Here is a 25,298-nt window from a genome sequence, read left to right as displayed (position 1 = left end):
TTTGCGTGAATCCACTTCGGTGCTGTTAGTTTATGTTTTATCGTGAATTTAATGGTTAGGTTGCATTTGTTTTTCACTAATTTTTGTTTTTGTGGTGAAACAAATACAGTAAGGTGTTTGGTAATAAATTAAATTATATTTTGTATTATAGGACCCACTAAAAAACTGAGTTTAAAATGCAGATTTTGTGTAACAGTTTTTACATGTTTTTTTAACTGAGTTTCGTAAAATCTTATTTATTTTTTCATTTCAAAAGTTCTTTTGAAAATATTTGAGATTTTTTTTATTTTTTCTTTGCTTCAAATTGAAATACTTTTTTATTTTTTCAGATCATTTTGATGCTCTGATATCAAAAATAATTTTTAAAAAATAAAAAAAATATTATTTTGATGCATTTCCAAGTAAAAAAACACTTTAAAAAGTAACTGCAACCACACTTTATACATATTTTTTGTTACACATAAACTTTAATTATAATTTTTACCAAACACGTATTTAAATCCAATTAATCACAACTAACCATATTTTTTTAAAAAAAAATTTTAAAAAATTATAACTACAAAAATTAACAAACAGGCTCTAGGATAGCATGCAAGAAGTCCAATCTCCTCTCATTTGCAAGCTGAGGCCAATAAAATTCAGAGATCTTCTTCATCCCCAACAGCCAATCGGAGGCTCTAAGCCCAAACATGTTGGACAAACTATCCAGTACTTGAATGGGGTTTTGAGCCTATGTTTCGATACTGGACATTGGACTATGGCATCGTAGCTCCCTATCGGTAATTTTTCTCATACACAGCATCACAGCAAATGAGAATTATTTATTTTTCCCTCTCATATCTAATTCATTAAAAGGTATCATCGAGTAAACTATTTTAATTAAAACAATAATATTTTATTTTTTTTCTTGGTTGTTGTTGACTTGGTTATGTTTTTATAAAAAAAAACAAAAAACTCAACTAGGTTAAATGGGTTTTGTCAGAATCAATGTTTTATCATGTTCAACTATAAAGATAAAGTTTGTTTTTGTAGTTAAAATTATGTTTTAAAAGCATGTTTAGTATGAAAAAAATATTAAATTGATAGTTTTTTAGTATTTTTCAATAATTTTAATGTATTGATGTAAAAAAACATAAAATATTTATTTTGATATATTTTCAAGTGAAATATATTTTTAAAAAGCATCATATATTACAATCTAAACACGTAATAAGTCTCCAACTCAAATAAAATACAGGCTTTAAAATTTACGGATAAATCAATCAAATTGAATTATATTTTACAATTATGATATTTTTAAGGAATGGTAAGTTATGCTCATTCAATTATCACTGCTCTTTATGATTAAAAAAAATAAAAAATATCACCACTCTTTACTGAAAACATGTAAAATAGAATTGAAGAACAACACCAAATATGGAGACCTTTTCTATGGTCTCGAAGTAGGAAATTTGGGACCCAAATTAAGGTTGTTATACGTGTTTTATATAAACCTGCTTTAGGAGGTTCATGCCACCGACTTTAATGTTTTTTTTATTTTATTTTTTCTTATTCAAGTATTCTCATAGTTTGTTAAAGGATGAGAGTCCTGTTTAGAATTTGTGGCTGTCCTTTCTAATAAGTATGTTTTTTGAGAATCAAAACTATATTCTTATCTTTACAGGAATATAACCGTATCTTAATTATTATACCAACACTTTATTAGTTAATGTTTTTTTATTTGAAAAATGCATATCTTGATTCAATATAAAAATAAATCAATCTTGCAGTAGAAAAACATTTATCTAACGAAATTCTTGTCAATTTCGTCATTGATTGAAGAATTATTGTGAATATATTAAGTTATCTGCGGGTGGCTTGGTTAGGATTTGATTTAAGAATACTGATTAGAAGATATTTTTATTATTAAAATCAAAGAAAAAAATATATTAAATAATGTAGCATGATATTTGCAAGTGCATAACATGAGTGTGATAAAAGGGAAGTACATTGTTAGAAGACAATTGTCACCTATTAAATTTTTCATAAGTTGTGTAGAACTAATTCTCTAGTTTAATTTAATATAATTATAGTGTTCATTCAATTAATAAAAAAATGAATTTATATGTTTGAAATATATAGAATTCAATTAATTTTTTTTTATATATTACTTTCATCATAGTCATCTTATTCTTTCAAAGATTTCTTAAAAAAAAAGATAAATATTTTAGAAAAGTTAGTGTTAATATTAATTTATCATTTATAGTATTGTAAATGAGAGGAGTTTGTCTTTAATTTATTTTTGGATCATTCTTAGAAATTGAATTCTATTTGAAATTTAATTTTTAACATTACAAATATAAAATTTCATTAAAACTTTTAAATTAAATTCAATTCAAATATTAGAGATTTCCCTACTAAATGAAAAGATAATACACAACAATTATTATCTTTTAAAATGAGAATAGATTTTTGGAGTCTTTTCATTAATCAACACACAATATATATATATATATATATATATATATATATATATATATAATTTAATTTTTTTTACAAGTATTGAAGAATCATATTTAGAATGCTAGTTATATTGTTTGGGAATTGGTGAAAATCGTGTTTTTAAAAAATTTAATTTTTTTTATATTTTAAATTTTTTGATGTGATGATTTTGAAAATAATTTTTTAAAATAAAAAAATTATTTTAATATATTTTAATATAAAAAAATATTTTAAAAAATAATTACAACAAGTAAAAATAATTATTTGAATAGTCATGTTGTTCCCTAGACTGTGAGTGCAATCAACGAAGCAACTGTGTTGTTCCTGGACTCCGACCAGTGCCAAAAATAATAATAATAAAATAAATCATGACCTTCTGGAACTAGATTATATCACAAAGATCAAGGGAAAATAAAAATAAATAAAATAAATAAAACACCTTCCTAATAATTTCCTAGTAATCTGATTTTCTCGGGAATCCTAATATATGATCTCATCTTGATGAATCATATGGCTAATATTTTATCATGTGTGCTTATGATTTGAACACCTTCTATCTTTCTTTGGAACATATAACCTCAACAAGATCTTTTCCAAACTTCGAAAGAATAAATTATTCTGATTTAATTAGATGCTGATCTAGACATGGAGGCTTTCAAAACTAGTATTTTGATCAGAGTTAGTAGCAAAGAAATTCATGTGCTCCATTAAAAGAAGCTGAAATTCCTTTGAAAAACAGTATAGTTACATCCTCAAAAATATTGTTTGGTGAAACAAGTGGCGTTTTTTTATTTTTTACCCATAAAATTTAACACTGGTTTTATTTTTAAGGGCATTGAAATATTTTTTTTATAATTCATTTGTTATTATTAAATAAAATAGGGATAAATAAATATTTTCTCATCTTAATTGTAAAATAAAACAACTAAAATACTCTTGAAAGCAAAAAAAAAAATAAACCTAGCATCAAGGAGAATTTTTATATTTTAACGATGATTTTTTCGTTATTATAATGTCAATATGTCAATTGAGAGGTAGTTTGATATTTCTTTGAATATAAAAAAAAATAAACAACTAAAACATATGGTGAAACGTTGAAAATACTTTTAAAATAAAAAATTTAAAAAATAGAGTTAAAGGGTTTTTTGGCTTTTCACAATAATATTTTTATAATTACCAAATCAGCTTAAAGCAATTCCATATTTGGCTAAAAATACTTGGGCGCACATGTACTGTATCGAGAGGCGTGTGGGAGGCACTAGCGTAATTTGAATGGTACGTACAACGCCTCCTAGTGTTCAAAAATGCCCTTTCGTCATGTCATTAGAAGAGTCACCATGTTCTTTTCCATTTAGAGCAATGCGTGTTGGCTTTGATGGTTTATTTTATCGTCGGCGAGCTTTTTTTTTCTCTTTTCCTTAGAAAATTACAGCTTGACCTTTTTTGTTTAATATTTTAACTTCAATTTTTATTCTTTTGATTTCTAATTTATGTTCTTCACTTTTTTGTAGAAGTTTTATTTGTTTTCGATTTCATCATTCTATCCAAATTTACAAATATTATGTTTTTCAATTTCATCTTTATTCTTTTGAATTCTAATTTTTATCCTTAACTCTTTTGTAAAAATTTTCTTTATTTCTAATTTCATCCTTCAATCCAAATTGATGGCATTATATTTTCAAATATGGTCCTCATTGTTTTGATTTCTTTTTTTTTCCTTGGCCCTTTTGGAAAAGTTATGATTCTTTTCAATCTCACACTTCAATATTGAATTTGTTTTTATTCTTTATATCAATTTTGATTTTCATTCTTTTGGTCCTTTTGCTAAATTAATTTTCCCTTTCAATTTCACCATTCCATCAAATATAATTTTTTTTTTGTATTTGAATTTTGATCCTTATTTTTTTAATTGTTAATTTTTAAATCCTTTTATATAATTCAAATACTTTTTTCAATTTTATCTTTCAATATTTGATTGATTGGGAATTGGATTTCATAGTTTTTTCAAATATGATACTTCAGGTCTAATGATCAGGGTCATGGATTTAAAAAGTTAACATGATTTTTTTTTAAAAAAAAGCTTTATCATTCTCTTTATTTTTTTTTATCGGGTTATCCCAGTATCATTATCTAGTTTGTGAGTGTGGCGGAATATCCTGGGTTGACTTAACGTTGATTACCAGGGTTACATGATTATCATGCTAACTCAGGTTAACCAGAACTAGTTTTTTATGTTATTTTCTTGCCTCATTTTGTTCTTCCATGTTTAATAGTTTGTGAATTGAGGTACATCATTTGTCTTCTTTTGAAAAACAAATTCCTCAAGTTATCCTAATCACTTTTCTTTTTGAATTTGATCCATCTACTATTTTTTTTAATTGAATTAAAACTAGCTTATTCAACCTATATGGGTCTATGACCTGAGTCAGATATTTGTTTTCCTTTATTAAAACATACTTGTAGTAGCTGAACATTATTTTTTATGAAAAAAATTAATTTGGCCTCGCGACGAAGCGCAGACACCAAGTTTAGTTTATAAACTAACCCAACATATTGTGTTAATAAAAAAAATAAATATCTTTCTCAAGTGTGAGTGGTCTATATATATCCTCCATACTAATCCAATAATATAGCTTAACTAATGTTTTTTTTCCTTGTTATGACGCAGGTCAGATCTTTTTTTTCAACCTTAAAAAAAATGTAAAAATATTAGGAAATCAAAATTTTGAATTTATACTAGCCAAAACACTTTTAAATACTTAAATGATAGTAGATTGGATGACATTTTTTTTAGGAAAAATATTGAGATGGTAGCACATTTGATTGACTCATACTAACCATAGTTACCTTACAAAACTCGTGATGTGAGGTATGAGATTGTGAAACAACCATGAAATCTATATCGAAATAAATTAAGAAGCTTAATTATAATGAACTAAATATTGAAGGTCAAAAGCAAAAAAAAATCAATAAAAAAAGAAAAAAAACAAGTGAACCATAATTTAATAAATTCGGTTATATAAGTTTTTTTTAAGGGTATCCAAGTAATTCTACAATACAAAAATATATAAAAAGGTTGAGATGCCCTTTAAGAATTCTAGAACGATGATTTGACACTTTAAAATGATGTCGTTTTAATTTTTATTTTTTAAAGACACTGGGTTTTGACCAAGTTGACTGGGTCAATTATATAGTGATTGTTTCTTAGATCTATCCTAAGCCAGAAGTGGGTTAGCCGAGTCCTAACAGATCTATCAAGTTGAGTTGAGTTTAATAACAATGCTAAAAACATAGTTCTGGTCTAAAATTGATTATTAAGCATACTTAGTAGTTGGATTATTGACTAAACTATGATTCTTTATCTTTGAGCTTAATCCTTGATTATTTTGATGGATACATATAATATAATTAAGTTAAAGGGTAATTCAATAAGCAACTATGACATGTGATACACTTGGACACTTGAGTATTTTTTTTTTTTACATTATAATGGAAATTTCAATGTATCCTTAATGTTAGTGTTGATAAACATATCACTTCTCATTGACAATTCTTTGACTATACACTTTCCCTACATACCAAGGTTAAGATTTTAAATGATTATTCAGCTAAATTTGGGATTAATTGATACATGCACAAAACATACAAGACTATATAGCATGATTATTTTCTAAGTGATTTAAATAAAATACAAGTATCAATTATCATTTTGTTTGGAGAACAAGCATAAATGTTGTGTTCAATTTCAAGTTGTAGAAAATCAAATATAATTAGATTCAATGACCTTCATTTACCATTTACTTTTTTTTGCAATAAGCTTTTCACTCTTTTTTCTTACATCAATGACAACTTTTTTTTCTTCAAATTTAGAAATTTTGTTGTTATACAACTTGATAAAGTTATGAATACTTGGAGTTATTTTTTTTTCATTATTAAACCATAGATTAATGTATTTCTTAATAGTTTTAAACAATTTATGCATAATATATAGGGAAATTGCTACATATGTCTTTATATTAAACTTGAACCCGCAATATTATCTGGAACAAGAAAAAGAAAATCAGAGGCATTTCTCAGGGATCATCACCAGGACACCATATTAGCTTAGTTTATGAAACAATTCAGGTAAAAAAATCTCTTTTCTTTTGCTTGGTTTCATTTAACTATGGCATTGATTCAACTTTTTCAGTAACATGAAATCCTAGGCTTTTCAACTTTATAAGAAAATCCAAGGCATTTCTCAAGGATCATCACCAGGATATTAGTTGTTTTGTCACACTTTTAAAATACGACATTTACTGAATGTCACTATTTTCAAATGCAACAAGATAGTTATCGCATTTCAAAAACATAATAGCTTAACATGTTGTATTTTAGAAGCGCGACATGTTGTGAAAAATAATAGTTGTCCAGACCATGAATTCTTCGAGAGTATTATAATGGATGTAACAATAAAAAGATCCCATCAAAGCTCAGGTTTCAGACTTTTCAAAACACATACATACATACATAGAGATCCATAAAAGGTGACACACACCCATTTAAACTCTAGTGATAACTAGAGAGGTGACCCGTGTTATGCCATAAGCCGGGTTAATTTTTTTATAAAATAAATAAAGATGTCTAGATAATGATAAAGTCAATTCAGGTTAACTTGATCAACACGTGACTCGAGATATGAGATAAGAACAACCCTGTAAAAAAACCAAAAAACAAAAAATATCACAAAGCTTAAGACCCAATAACTAAATGTCAAAAGATGAAAGTAAAAAAAAATCAATTAAAAAAAGATACATCAAAGAAAAAGACTCGAGTCACGTCAGGTTAACTTTACAAACTCGTCAAATGAAATATGAGATTGGAATTTTAAGACTATTTTTTTAAAAAAAAAACCCTGAAAAAAAGATAAAGGTTAAATAAAAAAACTAAAAAAAAAAGTCAACACGTGTTATCTTAGCCACCCCGCATCAGGGATAACCCCACCTAAATGAAAGTAGAAAAAATCACAATGGTCAATAATTCAATGACAAATGATAAAATTAAAAAAAATCAATTTAAAAAAAAACCGAGTTAGACCAGGTTAACTCAACTAACTTATGATTTGATATATGAGACAAGGACAACCTTATAAAACAAGTAGAAAAAATCACGAAGTTTAAGGCCCAATAAGTCAATGTCAAATGATGAAAATTAAAAAAAAATTAAAAAGAATTTTAAAAAAGACCAAATTTAAACTAGGTTAATCATTGAAATTGGTGGACCGGGTCATATGACTAAGATTACCCTGTAAAAGGCAAACACAAAGAAATTACAAAGCAAAACGGATATGAACCTTGTGATCACGTGGTCACGCGACCCACACGCAAAGACACCAATTCCCGGAAACCCAAGTAAATCAGGTTTGATAAGAGTGTGACACAAAGATAACTTATACCTAGGCATCAACACTATTGGAAACGGAAAACCCCCACCCAACGAATATTGATTCATGAACGAGAAGTATAAGGATGATGCCACGAAACTAGTTGTTCTTTGATAAGTCGTTTTCAGTTCTTTAGAGAACCATGAAAGGGAGATTATCTCACCAACACACACATAAAGTGCGGCAAATAAAAAGTTTTATTAATCTGAATTGTCTAACTTACATGTCTGGTTATGCATTAATTTATACTAATTCTATACTTAAATAAACTCTAATGGACCCCTATTAGGTGGACTTATATGAGGCCTATTTACACTTGACTCAAATAAGTAACAATAACCCAAATACTAAGAAGAAAATAATAAAAATAAAAATAATCCAAAAAGTATTATCCTAAATATGATAAAAATCATATTTGTCACCATTAAGAAGTCCCAAATAGACTAGGAAATCTGATCTAAATGTAGAATTAATTTTGAAGTCTTCTTTCCTTGTTGTAGCTAGGATGAATAAGGAATCCTTATAAGAAAAGGATTCTGAAACATTTATGAATTCTTGCCACACTTGAAAATTATGTTGCAGCCTATTAAAGATCTTTGTAGATCTAGAAGGTTTCTAAAATAAGTTGTCATATCCTTTTAGGAAAAGAATCTTAGTCAAATAGGAAGTCCACAAGTCAAAATGAAATAAATAATAAAATTCATACAGCCTCTGTTAACTTGTATTTCGATACCTTCCCGAACTCCGATTGACCTGAAATTTTAACCCAAGGTAAGAGCACATGTCAGAGACTCCATGCAAAATTTCAGTTAGATTCAATGGTCGGATTGTGAATTATGACTGTTGTCGTAAAATTGGATAGTTGTACATTTTACATCAAAATCCGAATTTGACCTTGCCTGGATCGTATCAAAAATCTCAATCATAAAATATTAAAATTAAAAAATAAAATGAAAACAATGAGGACTAGATCTTGCACAAGAAATAATTGAAATAAACTATTTAGAGATTAAATTGAAAAACAAAATAAATGAAGATAAGGATAGAAAAAAAAAGCAATAAAAAAATAAGGACTAAAATTAGAAACAAAATAAAATAAAATAAAATTCTAAAGGACAAAATAAATAAATAAATGCAAAAGATTGAAAAATAGTAATAAAAAGAATAAGGACTAGATTAGATAAAAAAATTAAATGAAATTAAATGATGAGGGATGAATTCGAAAAACAAAACTTCAAGAAGAATTAAAAATCAAAACAAATAAAAATTAAAAAAATAAAGATCAAATTTAAAATAAATACAAACTGGAGAACACAACTGAATTATTAAATACTCGACATTAATACCAAGGTACAAAAAAGAAAAAAAAAATGAGGAAAAAATTCATCATTGTCAAACCACCGCTAGCCCGGTCAAACACACCACTTTAATAGCTGCGCTACCATTTTACTTGTCGGATGAGATGGCAATCGATAGTTTTTGGTCATTAGAATACTCCCCACATGCCTTTAAAATTGTATAGGGGATAATGACGCGTAAACACGTGCAGGGCATGACAAAATAGTTAAGTATAGTAAAGGATAAAATAATTAATATCCTGTCTGAATTCACAATGTTTCTAGACACAAAAACATTGATACTTTTAGTTTTTTTTTTTTTAAAAAAATTGTATTAAAGACATGCAGTTACAAAAAAAAATCCTAGGTTTTTCTTAGATGGACAACAGTTTCACAGGCCTATAATGCTGCCATACATTAGCAGCAACTATTTCCTTGCCTGACATTAAAGACAAGAGCCTGTCACAGGTGATGACTGCTCTTTGTTCGTGCATGGTGGAGCTGGTTGGCCAGATCAGGTTTGGTTGAATGTGGAGTTGGTTCTGTTATTGTCGTACATGGTGGCTATTACCATCGACCACGGTCAAGAGGGGAGGAGTTGTTGGCTGTCAGCTGGAGGATGGGAGTTTTTGTGTTGTTGGTGGTGAGGAGTTGCTCGCCGTGAGTTGAAGGGAAGGGCTTGGATAGAGACAGATAAAAGAAAATGTCACGGGAGAACTATGATAAAATTATAATAGATATCGTGACATTTAGTCAAATTCTAGTAATTTTGAACAATAACTTTAATTAAATGTCGCATTCTAAGTGATGACATTCTAAAATTGTCTATTTTTTTTTTTTAATTTCTATGTCATTTCGCTATTTGTATGTATTTTATTATATGCTAATTTCCCCATTTATACTAATAAAAGCAACAACGATGACAAGTGAAGTAGTGCTGTTGTAATGTCCCTGTAAGCCCTGCAGCAGGCTGTGTGCATTTAAAGCAGAAAGAAAGTAAAGAAACGGGTTCTTTCCAACAAGTAGAAGCAACACCACAGCTGCGTGCTATGACCATAACTAGAAAGGTAGATGACTTTTTTTTTTGTCTGAAACTTCATTGTCAGCTTGTCCTGCTGCTATACACTCGCATGATTTTTTTAGCTTCAAAGTAATAGTAATAATTGAATGGCAACCACCACTGCTTCTTATATGGGTAGGGTCCAAAAATGGACCACCTTATTTTGTTGTCCTCCTAGGGCTGCCTTTGCCCCTTCCTTATCCACTCCTCTCAACGCACTGCCTGATGGACACATCATTCTCGGGCGCCCATAAATTAGGTTTCACGATCTTTGTTTGTGTGTTCTAAAATATTAAAAATATATATATTTTTTATTTTAAATTATTATTTTTATTTTATCTTGATATTAATAAGAAGGGTAAGAGGGGCTAAGTGTATTGGATGTGAAAGAGAAATATTAGGTTGGGCTTGGTAAAGTTCATAGATCTCATCATCAGAGTTTTCATAGGTAACAACAGCTATGGTGTCAAGAGTAATTTCATTATTAAGGGAGAATAAAGATTCAACTTCATCATCATCAGGATTGAACTGTGTATTTTGAGCTAGAAAATCAATTAACTTCAATGACTGGGCCGTTATCTAAATATAAAACTATTTTTATATGTCTTTATATAAAAAATCAAATTTATATTATACTTCTATGCCCCCCTTTCTTGTGATCAAGAACTAGAGTTACATTTTAGATAAAAGTTTGTGTGCTGAGGTCTAAAAATAACTGATGTTGTTATTCACTTAATATTATTTTAATGCATGGCTAATAATTGAAATTAAAAAAAAAACTAAAAAAAGTTAACCCCTCGAGATCATGGTTGCCAACCACAAAAATGCACATCGTTTTGTTTTTTTTTAAATAAAATATGATAAAAATAAAATAAAAACTCTCAAAGCTAAAGTTTTATTCATGTCGGTCAAGTCAACCATATTGTTCTAAATTTAATTAAAATTAATTAATAAATTATTTTAAAATAAAACCTAACTCATATAGATAAAGTTTTAGATTAAGTGGTTACTAAATTGAGGGTGTTTTTTTTTTTAAATAATAGATGATGCTTAAGACTAGACATGAGAAACAAATACACAACAGCACCATGTGCCGGCCAGACTAGAGTTGAACGTAACAGGATGTTCCCTCTTTTTTGCCATCACATACACAAAGTACACTTCACCCCTCCATATCACACACACAAAAAAAAAAAAAAAAAAAAAAAAAAAAATTCTTTACACAACCCCCAAATAAACGAAGATAAAATATACACATCAAACCAGCAGGAAAGCAAATTAAAAAAACATTATTAGAGAATTAGTAAAAATATATGTAAATTGATTTGAATATTCATATTAATAATAATAATAATAAAAAATATTATTAGAAGATGAAGATATTAGTTAGGATGATAAATAACTTGATCAGTTTTAACTTTCATATTTAAATTTAAGGGGCTGACTGACGTTGTGGTTAGATTGTTTTGATATTCATATTAATAAAATTATTTTTTAAAAATAGTTTTTATAGGATGAAATTAAAAATAAATTTTAAAAAATAAAAAAAATATTTATTTTAAAAAAATCAAAAGATTTCTGTTTAGTTGACAATAAATTTTTTTTTATCAAATCATACAAGGCAAACCCTCTATTTAGTATTTATTATAAAATCCCATTTAGATTAATTCTCGAGTCGATAGGTACCCGCTAGTTCGAATTTAATAAGATGTTTCCAAGAATCTCCATCCAACGAAAGCTGACCGATTTTTTTTTATATATATATATAATTAATATAGCAAAAATATAAAGTTATAAACTAGACAAAATTCACACACAGAAAAACACAATGTACACGTCGCTGTCCTAAAAACACCTTTCGCCCCCCTCTCTCTTCTCTCATAAGACACCAACTAGCAAACTCTCTCTCTCTCTCTCTCTCTCTCTCTCAAATATCAACACAGGCATACACAGGCTCCTTTCTCTGACCTCAAACTCGGGGCTCCAAAGCCCCGACCTAGGAACCCAAAAATCGGATTTTGGGCACCATTTCAGCATTTTCTGTCACTTTCCTGGGAAAATATTTAAAGGGTATTCAAGAATGTACTCTGCAATACACTCACTGCCTTTGGATGGACACGGGGACTTTCAAGCGGCATTAGATGGGACTAATCTACCTGGGGATGCGTGCTTGGTTCTCACTTCGGATCCAAAACCAAGGCTCCGCTGGACTGCAGAGTTACATGAGAGATTTGTTGATGCTGTTGCCCAACTGGGTGGACCTGACAGTAAGAACTAGCTCGCGCTACTTTGTTTTTGTTATCTTTGTGTTTGTTTTTTTTTTAATCAATGGGCTGTTTTAGCTTTTCTGCGCGTGCCTTTGTTTTTTCTTGAATGTGGTTTTATTGCCTTAAAGTTTCTATTCTTACTGGCTAGAAAATGTTAAGATATTGTAAATATGTTGGTTATTTTGTGGTTCTTTCTATGAAGAATGTTTGTTTTAATTATGGTCTGTTCTTGAAAATGTGTTTTTGGGTTTATTTAGTTAGTGGAAATTTCTTCTTTTCTTTTCTGTTTCTTTGAAAGAAATGTGGACTTTGATCTTCAGTCTGGTTAATTTTGATGCCTGAAATGTTGTTCACTCAGTTTTGTAATTATTTCTTTTTTGAATTTCATGTGATTGTTAATTGATGTGGTGATTCTGGATGTGATTAACCACTTTTGTTGATAATGGATTCGAGAGATTAAAGGAGGTCCCTTTTTTCCTATTATTTAATGGAGGGTTTATTCTGGTTTTTTGTTGTTTGCAAATAATTTTATGTGTTTATTTTGGCAGAATTGGCAATTGGCGATTATTATTGCTGTAGTAGTTAGGTAAAGTGTTTTCAATGAGCATGTTGGTTAAGAAACTTGAGATGGCCTGCCAGTCAATTTTTTTAATATGATTTTCTTTTAGGAAGATAATCATAATGATAGCATGAGAGGACGGACTTCTCTTTCGTAGTTTAGTTGTTTTTGATTGATTTGCTGTCTAAGCTGCCTTGATCTTATGTGCTTTTATTCTTTCAATGTTTGTGTTAATTCCCTGGTTATTGTGCACCAAATGTTTATAGCATAGTTCACCAAGTAGAAAATACAACCAAAAGGACAAATGAGATGAACTATAGCACTTTGTCCTTGACTAGGAAAGAATATTCTGTTATTTGGGAGTATTAAATTTGTAAACATTTGTGGTTCTACTTTTGAATGGAGATTTTTACTCACAATTACCAAGCTTTTATTGTCTATAACACTAGTCAAAGCAGCTATGATACAAGCTCTTTATGTTTTTTTTTTTATCTCTAAAAAGCTTAAATCACCACGGGATTTAATTATTTTATTCCTTTCTAAATGCAAATGTTGAGTTTGCTTGTCTCGGAGTTTTGACCATGCAATATAATTGATCTACGTACTAGGCTGGACACTTCAGACATAACTCCACTTTGTCTCTGGAAAACTTGGATAGTGCTATTCAGAATAATCTTTGAAACCAGGATAGTTTGTGAGTGGATCTGCTAAGACAACAAACTTCTTGTGGTTAGCTAGGGTGAGGTGGCAATTTTATTATATCTTTCACTGTAGTTGCTTGATTTAAGAAGTAAAAAATGTTTTTTCTCCAAAAAAAGAAAGAAAAAAACAAGAAGTGGAATGTTGTGCTGTATAGTAATTGACCCAGCCTGTTTTCCATTTTAACTCCTAACCAGCTGCCAGTCTTCATTACCGAACTAAGGAAACTGATATGGAAATTGTCTGTGGTAAAGCTATATTTTCTTTTTACAGAACAAGGGCCAAAGAAAAGATAAGGCCTTGTTGGGTAACACAACAAATTTCCTTTTTCATTTTCAGTTTTCTTCTCTTTTTCCAGTTTTTCTTCTCTAATAGAAAATCAGAAAACATGTTCATTTCTTAAAATTTATAATATTTTTCCAACTCAGAAAATGTTTTCATAATATATTGTTTTCCATTTGGGAAAAAATGGCGCAATGGAAATCATGTTCAAATTAACTTATTTTCAGGATATTCTTTATATTTTGACATAGATAAATATTTTTTTCCCTCATCTTAAGGTTTTTCTCATTAAATGGTTGTGCGTGTTTTTTTTTTTTTTTTTTTTTGGGAGGGGGGGGGTTATTAGGGGGGTGCTGGATGTTTTATATTAAAGTGTCCACTGTTTGTGGCAGCTGCAGCCATGTATACACTGCCCCAAGCATCTCCATCACCATACTGCCAGCAAAACAAATTGACCTTGACCAGCCTGCTATGGTGATTTTTTTTTTGTTTCCAACCTGCCATTTGTGCAGCTGCTACCTCTAGAATGTATTAGAAGTACCAACTTCTAGTAAGCTAGAAACACCAACCGCTGTGTAATAAACCATTTTCATAAAGGCACAATGAGACCAGTGCTGAAACGTTTAACCTTTTTTTTCCCTTAATCTTTAATGGGTCATGGTAGTATTGTGACATTTGAAGTCCCTCATTATGTCGGCAGCCATCTAACTGATTTGTAAATGAACAAAGTGGAGCTCGTTGACATCTTACTTTTGTGGAAACATTTAGGAGGCAACCTCTATGTGCTACATGACATCATGAACTCTTTACTATTCTTCATTTCTTAGGCACACAATCATGCTGATTTTCTTATCAAAGTTTTCTGTTTTGTTTTCTTAAATGAATTGCAGAAGCAACACCAAAGACAATTATGAGAACAATGGGGGTAAAAGGCCTCACCCTTTATCACTTGAAATCTCACCTGCAGGTTTGCTGATACCACTGTCTCTTTATTCTTTTTGATCTTCAAGGTATTAGCTTTCTATGATTTCATGCTCATTCCTCTAGTTGACATTTCTACTTGCAGAAATACCGGCTGGGAAAGCAGTCCTGCAAGGAATCAACTGATAACTCCAAGGATGGTATTGGCCTTGTATCATTAGAACGGTTTTTACAAGTTATTTTCTTTCCTCTTTTCAATTAAAGTGCTTACCAGAGGCATAAGATTATTCTTCAAATAACTTCCCTCTCCTCTGCATGCTCCTCTATTTTGTATTTTTCTGTGCAATCACCATGCTGGCAAATGTCTGGATGCAAATTTTTATCTAGTGTCAATTGTAAATAACCACACCTATTTTTACCTAATTTGTCATGCAAGACCCCAAAAATGGAGGGAGGGGTGGTGGGTGCATACCTTGGGTGCCATAGCAGAACCCCTTCTGGTGAAAATTTGTTGTACTTGAAAACTTGCTGATTTAAGGAATGATGTGCAGTTGGGATTGCAGCATCAGTTGCAGAAAGTCAGGATACTGGTTCATCAACTTCGGCATCATCAAGAATGATTGCACAGGATCTTAATGAGTATGCTTTCTCTACCCTTGTTATGTCAAACTTGTTCCACCTCTCCTTGTGTTCCCATATTTTCTGCCTTTTATCTTTCAAACAGTGGTTACCAGGTTACTGAGGCTTTGAGAGTGCAGATGGAAGTCCAACGAAGATTGCATGAGCAGTTAGAGGTTAGTTTTCATTCATGTGTTTAACTTGGTTCAGAAAATGTGGCTTTTGGACTTCTAAGATAACATAGAAGCTAGAATACGATACATCTATGTTGCTATTAGTTACCCCCCAGTATTCAATTATGCATGAGACAAGTTAAAGCCTCAGTTGTAGAAGCTTTTCACTATTTAATCGCCTCCAATTTAAAGCATGGAAATGCTAACTTCTCATTTGACGTAGAAAATATGAAGTGAGCCTGCCCCACCATGGGCTCATGGTGAGCGAGATTCGTGATACCATTTCTCCATTCAAGGGATTACTGGAAAAAAAGCTTCTACTAATGGCTTATTACAAGCTAAAATAATTGGAACTTTTACCTAAAAAATCTCCTTTGTTTCCTTTTGGAAAATTGTCTTTAATCCATGTAGCTTGCTATCTTGGCTATGATTTTGAGCTCTTTCTAAGGGTTTTACAGTAAGCAGGTACAACGTCGTCTCCAACTTCGGATTGAAGCACAGGGGAAATACTTACAGTCAATACTTGAGAAAGCTTGTAAAGCTCTGAATGATCAGGCTGTTGCGACTGCAGGACTTGAAGCTGCTAGAGAAGAGCTTTCTGAATTAGCAATCAAGGTTTCCAATGAACGTGCAGGAATTGCCCCACTTGATACCATGAAAATGCCTTCCATATCTGAACTTGCTGCTGCTTTAGAGAACAAACATGCTTCCAATGTGCCTGCTCGTGTTGGCGATTGCTCTGTCGAAAGCTGCCTGACTTCAACTGGGAGCCCAGTTTCTCCAATAGGTGTGGGTGCACAGGTTGCTTCCACGAAGAAAAGATCAAGGCCTGTGTTTGGTAATGGAGATTCATTGCCCTTCGATGGCAACATGCAGCAAGAAGTTGAATGGACAATGAACAATATTGTATGATTAGCAGGGAAATTCCATCCTAGAAACAGAAACTTCTTTGTTTCATTTTTTTTAGTTGTCTAGCTGATCTAAATGTCACATCGTAATCAACTTATCGTCAGTGGCCTGTATATTCTCAGATCTTTTGATTAGATATCTTTTTTTTTATATATAAGTTGGAACTCTCTCCCTTTCTGCAAAAAGAGTGGCGTGTTATTCATCTATTCAGCTTGCTTTTATAGATGGCATTGAAAAGCTGCAATGCATGGAGTTGAATTGAGGTGGAATTATTTCCAGTCTTCCACTTCTGTCCTTGACCATGGCTAACTGGTGTGGATGAGAAAATTGGCTGCAGAGTTTACTGTCCAAATTCTAGAAAATATACTTTTTTGGGCTCCATAGTTAATACTTAGCATCTTACAACAGTTGATGAATGCTGAAAAGATCAAGGGATAATTGGTTGTATGGAAAGGATCATTTTCCTTGTCTGCTTAGCAACGAATCCACAAATGATGGGGTGCCTTGTCTTTTCTTTCTTGCTTTCTTTCTTTTTTCGTCTCTCATTTTCTTTTGTTTTTGTTTTTTCATGGGTGGATTTAATCCAACATTCTTGTACCTAGGAATTTGAGTTAATTTTTTTACTTCTGCAAAAATCATGGTCCACAAACATATAGATTTTTCATAATATAATCATGTCTTTGATCTTTTGTTCCCAAAGAAGGTGATGGAAAATTGGAACGTCAGCCTGGATTCCTGCCCTTGTAAGTCGGTGACTTATTTCTATGGTAACCAGATAGGGTAGCCTCAACAACGTGAACATTGGAATGATGACTAGACTCATGTCCAAGCAAAAGCTTTATTCTTTCTTAGCTTTATTGTATTTGAATATTCAAGAGAAGGAGAGAGAGTGATGAGTTTAGAATTTTCTGGTTCTGCATTTGTTGTCATAGCCATGATGGCATGTCCACTTAAAGAACCTCATGTTGCTTATTCTTTACTTTTTTTGTGCCCTCTTTTGCTTTCTAGGAAATCAAATAGTCCTTGTCTCCTTTACCATATTGCACCTCGTGACTCCTCCTTTACTCTCTTGGAGCAACCAGCTGCCTCCTTTCTCTTCTTGCAGCAATGAAAGATTCACTTGGTAAATCTTATCTCTTACTTTCTTTCTGTGCTTCCCTTTCTTTTTCATTGCTTATATTTTTTGTTGAACTCAGGGATCCAGCAGAAATCCAACTAAATTTAACCCACAGAGATTAATTTTACTGTCAGTATATTATCTGCTTTCCAGGTCCTAGCATGCTACTGTTTTATCTTGCTTCTGGTTTTCCCACCTCCTCTGGCACTGATAATCTATAATTGCTCTTTATTAGTCTGTCAATAATAATTCCATCTTTTTTTTTTAAAAATGATACAACTGTTGTGATGCTATCACTTTCATGCCATGTGACCTAGACTCCAGAATTTCTTTCATTATAGTGTGTTTCATTACAGTTAATTGATCCATTGATGATATACCAGAACAAGCTTTGCTAGACTGAGAAAGCAGGCAGTACAATTCCATATATTAGAACTATGATATCCTTTTAACTTATGAGCTACATCTAGGTCTTCAAAAGAATGGGAATGAATCACACTCAAGGAAGGAATTCTCTTTATAGCATTTTCATTCATTTCCTTTTCCTTGGTTATTCAAAGTTGCAATGTTTCTTGAACAATTTCTCAGCATGGAGTTAGGGGTCCCTTCTTTGGATAAAACTAGAAATCCATCATCATCAGAGAAGCAATAGAGTTAGACAGAGGGGAAAGAAGAGATTAAATTGTGTTTAAAATGTAAAAAGACCTTTGTGAAACATGCAGATAATACGAATCTTATGGCTCGTTTCCTTTATTGAGCCTGCATTTTGATTCCTCCTCGTGTCTTGTTTTTAAGGAACTTCTCAACCTTGCCCTTCTTTGAAGTCCTTGACATCCAAACTAGGAGGGATGTTTTGCCGTTGCGGATCACCAAACAAATATAAGAGGTTGGATGCAAAGCTTGAAAAGAAGCTGATTGAACTCAAGAGAAGTTCATCTGGGAAGACGAATTTTAAATCAATGAATAGTATAATCATGAGGTTTCCCCAGTTTAAAGAAGAACTGAAACACATCAGAGGGGTATTCGAACAGTATGGTAAGTTTAAACAAGGTTCGTTTTCTGGTACGGAGAAACAATGGATTGTTCTTGCACATTGACTCTATATCTTTCTCATAGATGAAGATGCAAATGGTAATATTGACATGGAGGAACTAAAAAAATGCTTACAAAATCTGCAACTCAATTTAAAAGAGGAGGAAGTTGAGGATCTATTCCACTCCTGCGACATTGATCAAAGCGAGGGGATACAATTCAATGAGTTCATTGTTCTTCTATGTCTCATCTATCTCCTAGTAGAGCATTCATCCTCTCCACTGAGAGTATCCACGATAAACTCAACTTTACCTTCTTTCAACTCTTTTGACGTGAAGATGTTTACTTATTGTGATCAAACATATTTGATGATGTAAGGGTTTCGTTTCAGACGTCAAAGATGGGTTCACCTGAGCTTGAGGCCACTTTTGATACAATAGTTAAAGCATTCTTATTTCTGGATAAGAATGGAGCTGGCAAGCTGAACAAGAAGGACATGATCAAAGCATTGAATGAGGATTCTCCATGGGAGAAATCCCCGGCACATATCACTAGATCTAGATTCAGTACTCTCTCTTTTACACACTACAGTTCTAACTTTGACTTTGCTACTGCTTTTGTTAAAATCCTTTAACCATCCTCTTGGTGGTTCCTGTTAATACATGCAGAAGAAATGGACTGGGACAGGAATGGGAAGGTCAGTTTCAGGGAGTTCCTCTTTTCTTTAATCAACTGGATCGGGATTGATGAAGATGAAGAAATTCCTGTGAGCGCAAGAACTTGATCTGGATAACTGTCAATATGAGGTCAGATTGAAGCATTTGTGTGTCTGCATAAATCATCCCAGACTTCCCAGTGTATATTATTCAGAGCTGTTGCTCCTTCGTCATGTTCAATTGTGAAAGTATTTTATAGTTAGTTTTCGACGGTAAATGTTTCAAATGTTCTATGAATCAACATATGATAATTCAAATGTTTATTTCTTTCGCTTCCTTACCATGGATTCTGGTCGTCCTCTCCTGTTTAAACTATGTTCTGAAAAACTCTGTATAAAAAGTGGGCATAGCAGTGGATATGGCAAGAAGCTAACAGGCATAACTGAAGCTTCACTAAATTCTAATGAAAACTTATATGTGAAAACTTGGTAGCCTATTGAAAAACAAGGCATATACATTGATAGTCTACAGAAGGTGCAAGAAGGAAAATAACCAAAGAACTATAAGTTGCCGCAGAAACCTGTAGTCACTATCTAGTTGTCACTTGCATTTCTCATTGAATCCCTAGAGCTTGGACTCTTCTAATCATTGACAAAGAACAAGCATTCTTTTGTCTCCATTCTTCTCTACTTTCCGTATTTTGCCCTCTTTCCATGAACCATTGATCATTGCCATCTAGTATCCTTACAATCTGCCTCATGGTTGGCCTTAATTCTGCGTTGGACCTTGTGCATGCAATTCCCAATTTGACGACTCTGATCAATTCTTCATGATCATATTCACCGTTCAACCTTATATCAGCCAGATCCTCCAGTGGTCTCTTATGTGCCTCAAACTCATGAACTCTACGAACCAATAGCACCTCAGGCCTCCGGAAATCAACTGCCATTTGTCCACTGACCACCTCCAGAACCACCACACCATAGCTATATACATCAGCCATTGGGGTTGCTTCACCATGTTCTATGTACTCTGGAGACATGTAACCGAAAATTCCACGGACTGAATTATTTTCTTTAGCATCTGCTTTATGGGCATGATCATTTCTTGCCAAGAATTCGGCAAGTGCAAAGTTACCAAGTCTTGGATTCATGTCTGGATCAAGAATTATAGAAGAGTTAGTAATATTCCTGTGGATAACTTGCTCATCCCACTCCTCATGAAGATAAAGAACTGCAGATGCAAGAGACTTGATAATGTTATATCTGTGGCGCCAAAGCAGAATAGAGTGGCCAATTCTATTGTCATGATGGAAAAGAAGGTGACTCATGTGGCGACTTGCTGAATAATCATAGACGACAAGCATCTCCCCTAGTTCTGTGCACCATCCACGGAGTTGAATTAGGTTGCGGTGGCGGAGCCTGCCTAAGTTTAGGAGTTCAGTTGAAAATCGAACGCGTATTGCGGGACACTGGGTCATGCCAAGCCTCTTCACCAAGACTTGATGGCCGTCTTCAAGGATTCCATAGTAGGCAGTTCCGAAGTCCACCTCTGCTACTCTTTGTGAGTCGGAGAAATTGTTTGTAGCAGAAATGATTTCCTTGTAGGATATTTCCCTGGGAGTTTCCACCATAAAGAGAGCATTTTGCCGGTGACTTCTGTTGTTCGACTTAGAAGAGCTCAGTTTATTAATATTCTCAAATTCTGCAGTTTCATATATAGTTTCTTCCATAGCTGTGACATAGGCTGATGAAGTGAACGAGATTGTCATGTCAGAACTCGGAACGGTGGTGGTCGTGGTGGTGTTGTTTTTGCTTATGCTAGTGTTGCTTGCAGAGGATATAGCTATGTATCTAGGATGTGACTGAAACGATGGAAGAGGTGGCAATTTGCCCAAAATGTTGCCAGAAAGTGCTTCCACAACCCATTTCATGTTAGGCCGAAGCTGCGGGTTGTGGAGTGTGCATAGAAGCCCCAGATGAATCAAGCGTTCCACATCAGAAAGCCCGAAAGATCCATCTGGAAGCCTATTGTCCCCTGCTTGCAGAAGCTTCCCTTCACCAGATAGCCCCCTTATCCAGTCGAGCAAAACGATCTGATCATCAGGATATGCCAGATCCACTGCCCGCCTCCCAGATACCACCTCTAACACAACAATTCCAAAGCTGAAAACATCAGATTTCGCAGTAGCAACGCTTCGTTTCTGGAAGCTCTCAGGTGGCAAATAACCGATGGTGCCACCTATTTTGGTCGATTCAGTCAGGTGAAACTGGTGATTCTTCATTGAAGGCGTCCTGATTTGGTACTCAAGTTCATGTTCTAACCACCTTGCCAAGCCAAAGTCACCAAGCCGGGCATTATAATGCGAGTCAAGCATTACATTGCTCGTCTTCACATCCCGGTGAATGATCTGTGTCTCCAAGTTTTCATGGAGATAATGTAATGCTGCTGCCAAGCCACCAACTATCTTCCTTCTTCGTTCCCAGGAAAGAGGTGCTGATTTCAGGTTTTCAGGCCTTCTAAACAGCACCCTGTCCAGGCTGCGGTTAGGCATGTAGTCATAAACCAATAACAACTGTTCTTCATGAACACACCAACCTCTTAGCCTGACAAGATTCCTATGTCGAAGATGAGCCACCGCAACCAACTCAGCTGCAAAAGTCTTCTCAAACTGCTCTCCTCTCTCAGCCAAGCATTTAACAGCAACAACAGTACCATCACTTGGTAAAACTGCTCTATAAACCTTTCCATAACCTCCACTACCAAGAACCTCATCTTCACAAAACCCTTTAGACCCTATATAAAGCTCAGCATAGCTGAATATCCTTGGATTAGCGCCACCAACCTTCTCAGATAGTTGGATTCCCTCAAGGTCATAAAACAGACCAGGCTGCGGCTGCTGTTTACTTGGTTTATCATGCAGAAAACAACCAATCCATTTCGAGTCCTGTAACCGGCGTAGTGAATCACCTAGGAAATGAAGTATTTGGCTCCCACAGCCGCGGTGCCGGTCCTTTCTGACACCATCTTGCATGGGTTGTGGGATTTTGGGGTCCTCAAATGGCTTGATTTCCTCCAAATCAGCAGGTAAAATGATGCAAAGGCGGTTGAGTTGCATGGTTTAGGTGCCTGGAAATGGACCAGATGGGCATGGAAAGAAGGTGGCAAAGTAAATGAACGAGACTTTGGCTTGCTCATGTGTACATTATGTGAACACTTAATGCCTTTCTTCGAGCCTGTGCTTTAAAGTCAACACGGTTGGGTTGCCTTATGGTTGAATTTTATGCCATCAGCCGGCTTGAAAAGAACCCATCCTTGTCTTATCCTTGTCTTGCCAAAAAGAAGATTCTAAAGTATTTAATCTTCGCTTTTATAGTCTATAGTTTCTAGAGCATAAATAAAATTCTTTGGTGTTCAAAACGAGGGTATGCTGGTCATAAACGACACCTTCGAAGAACACACGGTCTTGATGGTTGAAATTCTTATCTTGCTTGCTTAGATCAAATCCCCCCCGTAACCCTGACTTGTAACTAAGCCTATTTATAGCTCACATTAAAAAAAAAAAACATGTTCAGACTGCAAAAATATTTAAAAATGGAGTAATGCTATTCTTGTATAATTGTCCTGTTCACATTAAATATATGGATTTTAACTTGTAATTGATATTTTTTTTATAAATAAATTTTGCTAGAAAATGATAAAGAATAACATTACTGTTAAGAACATATTTATTAAATTTGATCTAGAGATTGACCTGATGCAAACTTGGATTACGAGTTTAACAGGTATAGACATTAAAATCTTAACAAGTTTGGTTTATGATACAAGTTCTCTATGACCAAATAAATTAAATTTATCGAGGTTTAAATTTAAATTAAATTTATTGGGTTTGAGTCAAAACTAAATTAAAAAACCCAGTTCGAATACATTTTATAATTTTTACTTTAATATACTTTTAATTAAGAGTATTTTAAGAAGTTTTCATATTAATTTTTTTAAAATATCATTTAGATAAATGATATTTAAGGTAAATTATATCTTATCTATTTATAAATAGACAATTAAGTCAATAAAACAAACATAAAGACAACAATAAAGACTAAATAGTAAGGACAAAAACTTGAAAGTTTTCTAAAAACAATTCAAGTCCATCCAAAAAAGCAGCAAATGTTCAGAATCTTATCTTTTATGAAATCAAATCAACAAAACAAGGAACGAAAGTCATTTCCTTTTAAAAAATCAAATCATCGTGATTAAAAATGTGTTAAAATGGAGTATTCGAAATTTCTTTTGCTTGCCTTTTCCCTCTAAATCTTTTGAAATGGGAGTCTTAAATGAAGTAGGTGAGTGGGCTGCACTTAATACGACATATATAGTTATGGAAGTGCAATTAATTCTGTTAGGTTAGAGGTATGTGTTCATATGCATACAATGGCTAAGACAAACATAAAGCTGTGGATGTCTCTAGAAAAAAATCATGAAAATCAGACAGAGAGAGGATGTAACAGGACATCCAGAGGGGTCCAAGCAAATTAATTTCGTAAGATCACATTCAAATAAAAAAAAAAAGAGAGAGTAAATTTGAATATTGATTAATATCACAAACATATCCTTGCATTTATTTTTCTCATCTTAAATAATCAAACACATTTATTTGTAAATTCTTTCCTAGAACAAAAAACCCTAATGAAAGAAACTTGTATGACGGACATATTCATGCTGTGATTAGATTGAATTTGTATCCTTGCAATTTCTGAGATGAGCACACGGCAAGTAAAGCATATATTTTGAGATGGGACAAACTTTTTTGAACATGTTCCTTGGTCGTATAATAATGACGGACGATTCACAAAAAAGTGAATAATCAAAGTACTCGTAATCATACAAATTGACAAAGAAAAAGTCTAATCCAATATCAATTTAATTATAAGATTCTTTAGTCTTTACACTTGAAATTTTGGAAAAATAAATCCCTTTCAGACACGGTGGTGGGCTTGGTACAAGGTTAAAGAACAGGAGATGAATCGTTACAAAGGTAGTCATTACAAGAACAATTACTATAAAGATTAATAAAAGTTGGTTTTAAAGATGTTTGGTGTATCCATAAATTAAAGGGTTAAATGTTAGTAAAAAGAGAAAACAACTAAATTATTAGTAATGGTTAATGAGAAACAATTAAAAACTAATTTGAGATGTATTTTTTTATATAAAAAAAGAAGATATGGAGATAAAAACGAAATAATATTGCTTACTTGGAGGGTAATATTAATTCTTAGATATTTAACCAATTTTATTTTTTTGATCTTACTAAATTAACACCGCCTAGCTACTAAAAACTCGAAAGATTGAAATCACCTGAACACGACCAAAGGCGCAATTAGTGCTCGTAGGTTTGTGCCAAGAGTCATTGACACAGTCATGGTATTAAGACTTTGGGACCCTTTTAATCAAAATTAGGATTGCATGGCAGCGAAGACCTAAGTAAGGGATTGCTGGCATACAATGAATCTTAGGATAAGGTTATTTATTCGTACGTGCACCGCCTGTTTGATCGAGTCTGGTGATGTAACGTAGGTTGCCAACCATTTTGTTTTTGTTTTTTTTTCATATATATATATATATAGGGTCCCTTTTTGGCTTGGAACTTAGTGGCATATTTTTTAATGTGGGGTACGTACTTGTGCTTTGCTATGACGTGTCTCAAGTTGAGCCAAAATCTGTTAGCTGTAGCCATTGAAGCTCACTGGGATGTTATTTGAATTTTG

At 32.6% G+C, this 25,298-nt stretch overlaps 3 protein-coding genes across 3 annotated transcripts; 2 read left to right on the top strand and 1 right to left on the bottom strand.

Annotated features, from left to right (window-relative positions):
* The first annotated feature begins 12,132 nt into the window (after nt 1–12,132).
* On the top strand, nt 12,133–16,913 carry LOC133700606 (protein PHR1-LIKE 3-like). Its single transcript, XM_062124184.1, has 6 exons — nt 12,133–12,567; nt 14,998–15,074; nt 15,174–15,228; nt 15,580–15,667; nt 15,753–15,822; nt 16,285–16,913. Exons 1-6 carry the CDS (start codon nt 12,381–12,383, stop codon nt 16,729–16,731), a joined length of 924 nt encoding a protein of 307 aa, XP_061980168.1. The 5' UTR covers nt 12,133–12,380; the 3' UTR covers nt 16,732–16,913.
* Nucleotides 16,914–17,332: 419 nt separating this feature from the next.
* Nucleotides 17,333–19,873, top strand: LOC133700615 (probable calcium-binding protein CML22). Its single transcript, XM_062124194.1, has 6 exons — nt 17,333–17,471; nt 17,737–17,851; nt 18,641–18,880; nt 18,962–19,164; nt 19,269–19,443; nt 19,546–19,873. Exons 2-6 carry the CDS (start codon nt 17,836–17,838, stop codon nt 19,659–19,661), a joined length of 750 nt encoding a protein of 249 aa, XP_061980178.1. The 5' UTR covers nt 17,333–17,471; nt 17,737–17,835; the 3' UTR covers nt 19,662–19,873.
* Nucleotides 19,874–19,950: 77 nt separating this feature from the next.
* LOC133700599 (receptor like protein kinase S.2-like) lies at nt 19,951–22,791 on the bottom strand. The gene has a single exon (XM_062124174.1). It carries the CDS (start codon nt 22,649–22,651, stop codon nt 20,147–20,149), a length of 2,505 nt encoding a protein of 834 aa, XP_061980158.1. The 5' UTR covers nt 22,652–22,791; the 3' UTR covers nt 19,951–20,146.
* Between the last annotated feature and the right edge of the window lie 2,507 nt (nt 22,792–25,298).

Source organism: Populus nigra, chromosome 1 (assembly GCF_951802175.1).
Source record: "Populus nigra chromosome 1, ddPopNigr1.1, whole genome shotgun sequence".
Taxonomy (NCBI): Eukaryota; Viridiplantae; Streptophyta; class Magnoliopsida; order Malpighiales; family Salicaceae; genus Populus; species Populus nigra.
The sequence above is the reverse complement of the archived record's forward strand: the minus strand, read 5'-3'. Positions and strand labels throughout refer to the sequence as shown.

Coding starts and splice junctions, on each gene's coding strand:
- LOC133700606 (XM_062124184.1), top strand. CDS start 12,381: ATGTACTCTGCAATACACTCACTGCCTTTGGATGGACACGGGGACTTT. Junction 15,075..15,173: donor ACTTGAAATCTCACCTGCAG/GTTTGCTGATAC, acceptor TTCTACTTGCAG/AAATACCGGCTGGGAAAGCA. Junction 15,823..16,284: donor GATTGCATGAGCAGTTAGAG/GTTAGTTTTCAT, acceptor TACAGTAAGCAG/GTACAACGTCGTCTCCAACT.
- LOC133700615 (XM_062124194.1), top strand. Junction 19,165..19,268: donor ATTCATCCTCTCCACTGAGA/GTATCCACGATA, acceptor GTTTCGTTTCAG/ACGTCAAAGATGGGTTCACC. Junction 19,444..19,545: donor TATCACTAGATCTAGATTCA/GTACTCTCTCTT, acceptor TAATACATGCAG/AAGAAATGGACTGGGACAGG.
- LOC133700599 (XM_062124174.1), bottom strand. CDS start 22,651: ATGCAACTCAACCGCCTTTGCATCATTTTACCTGCTGATTTGGAGGAA.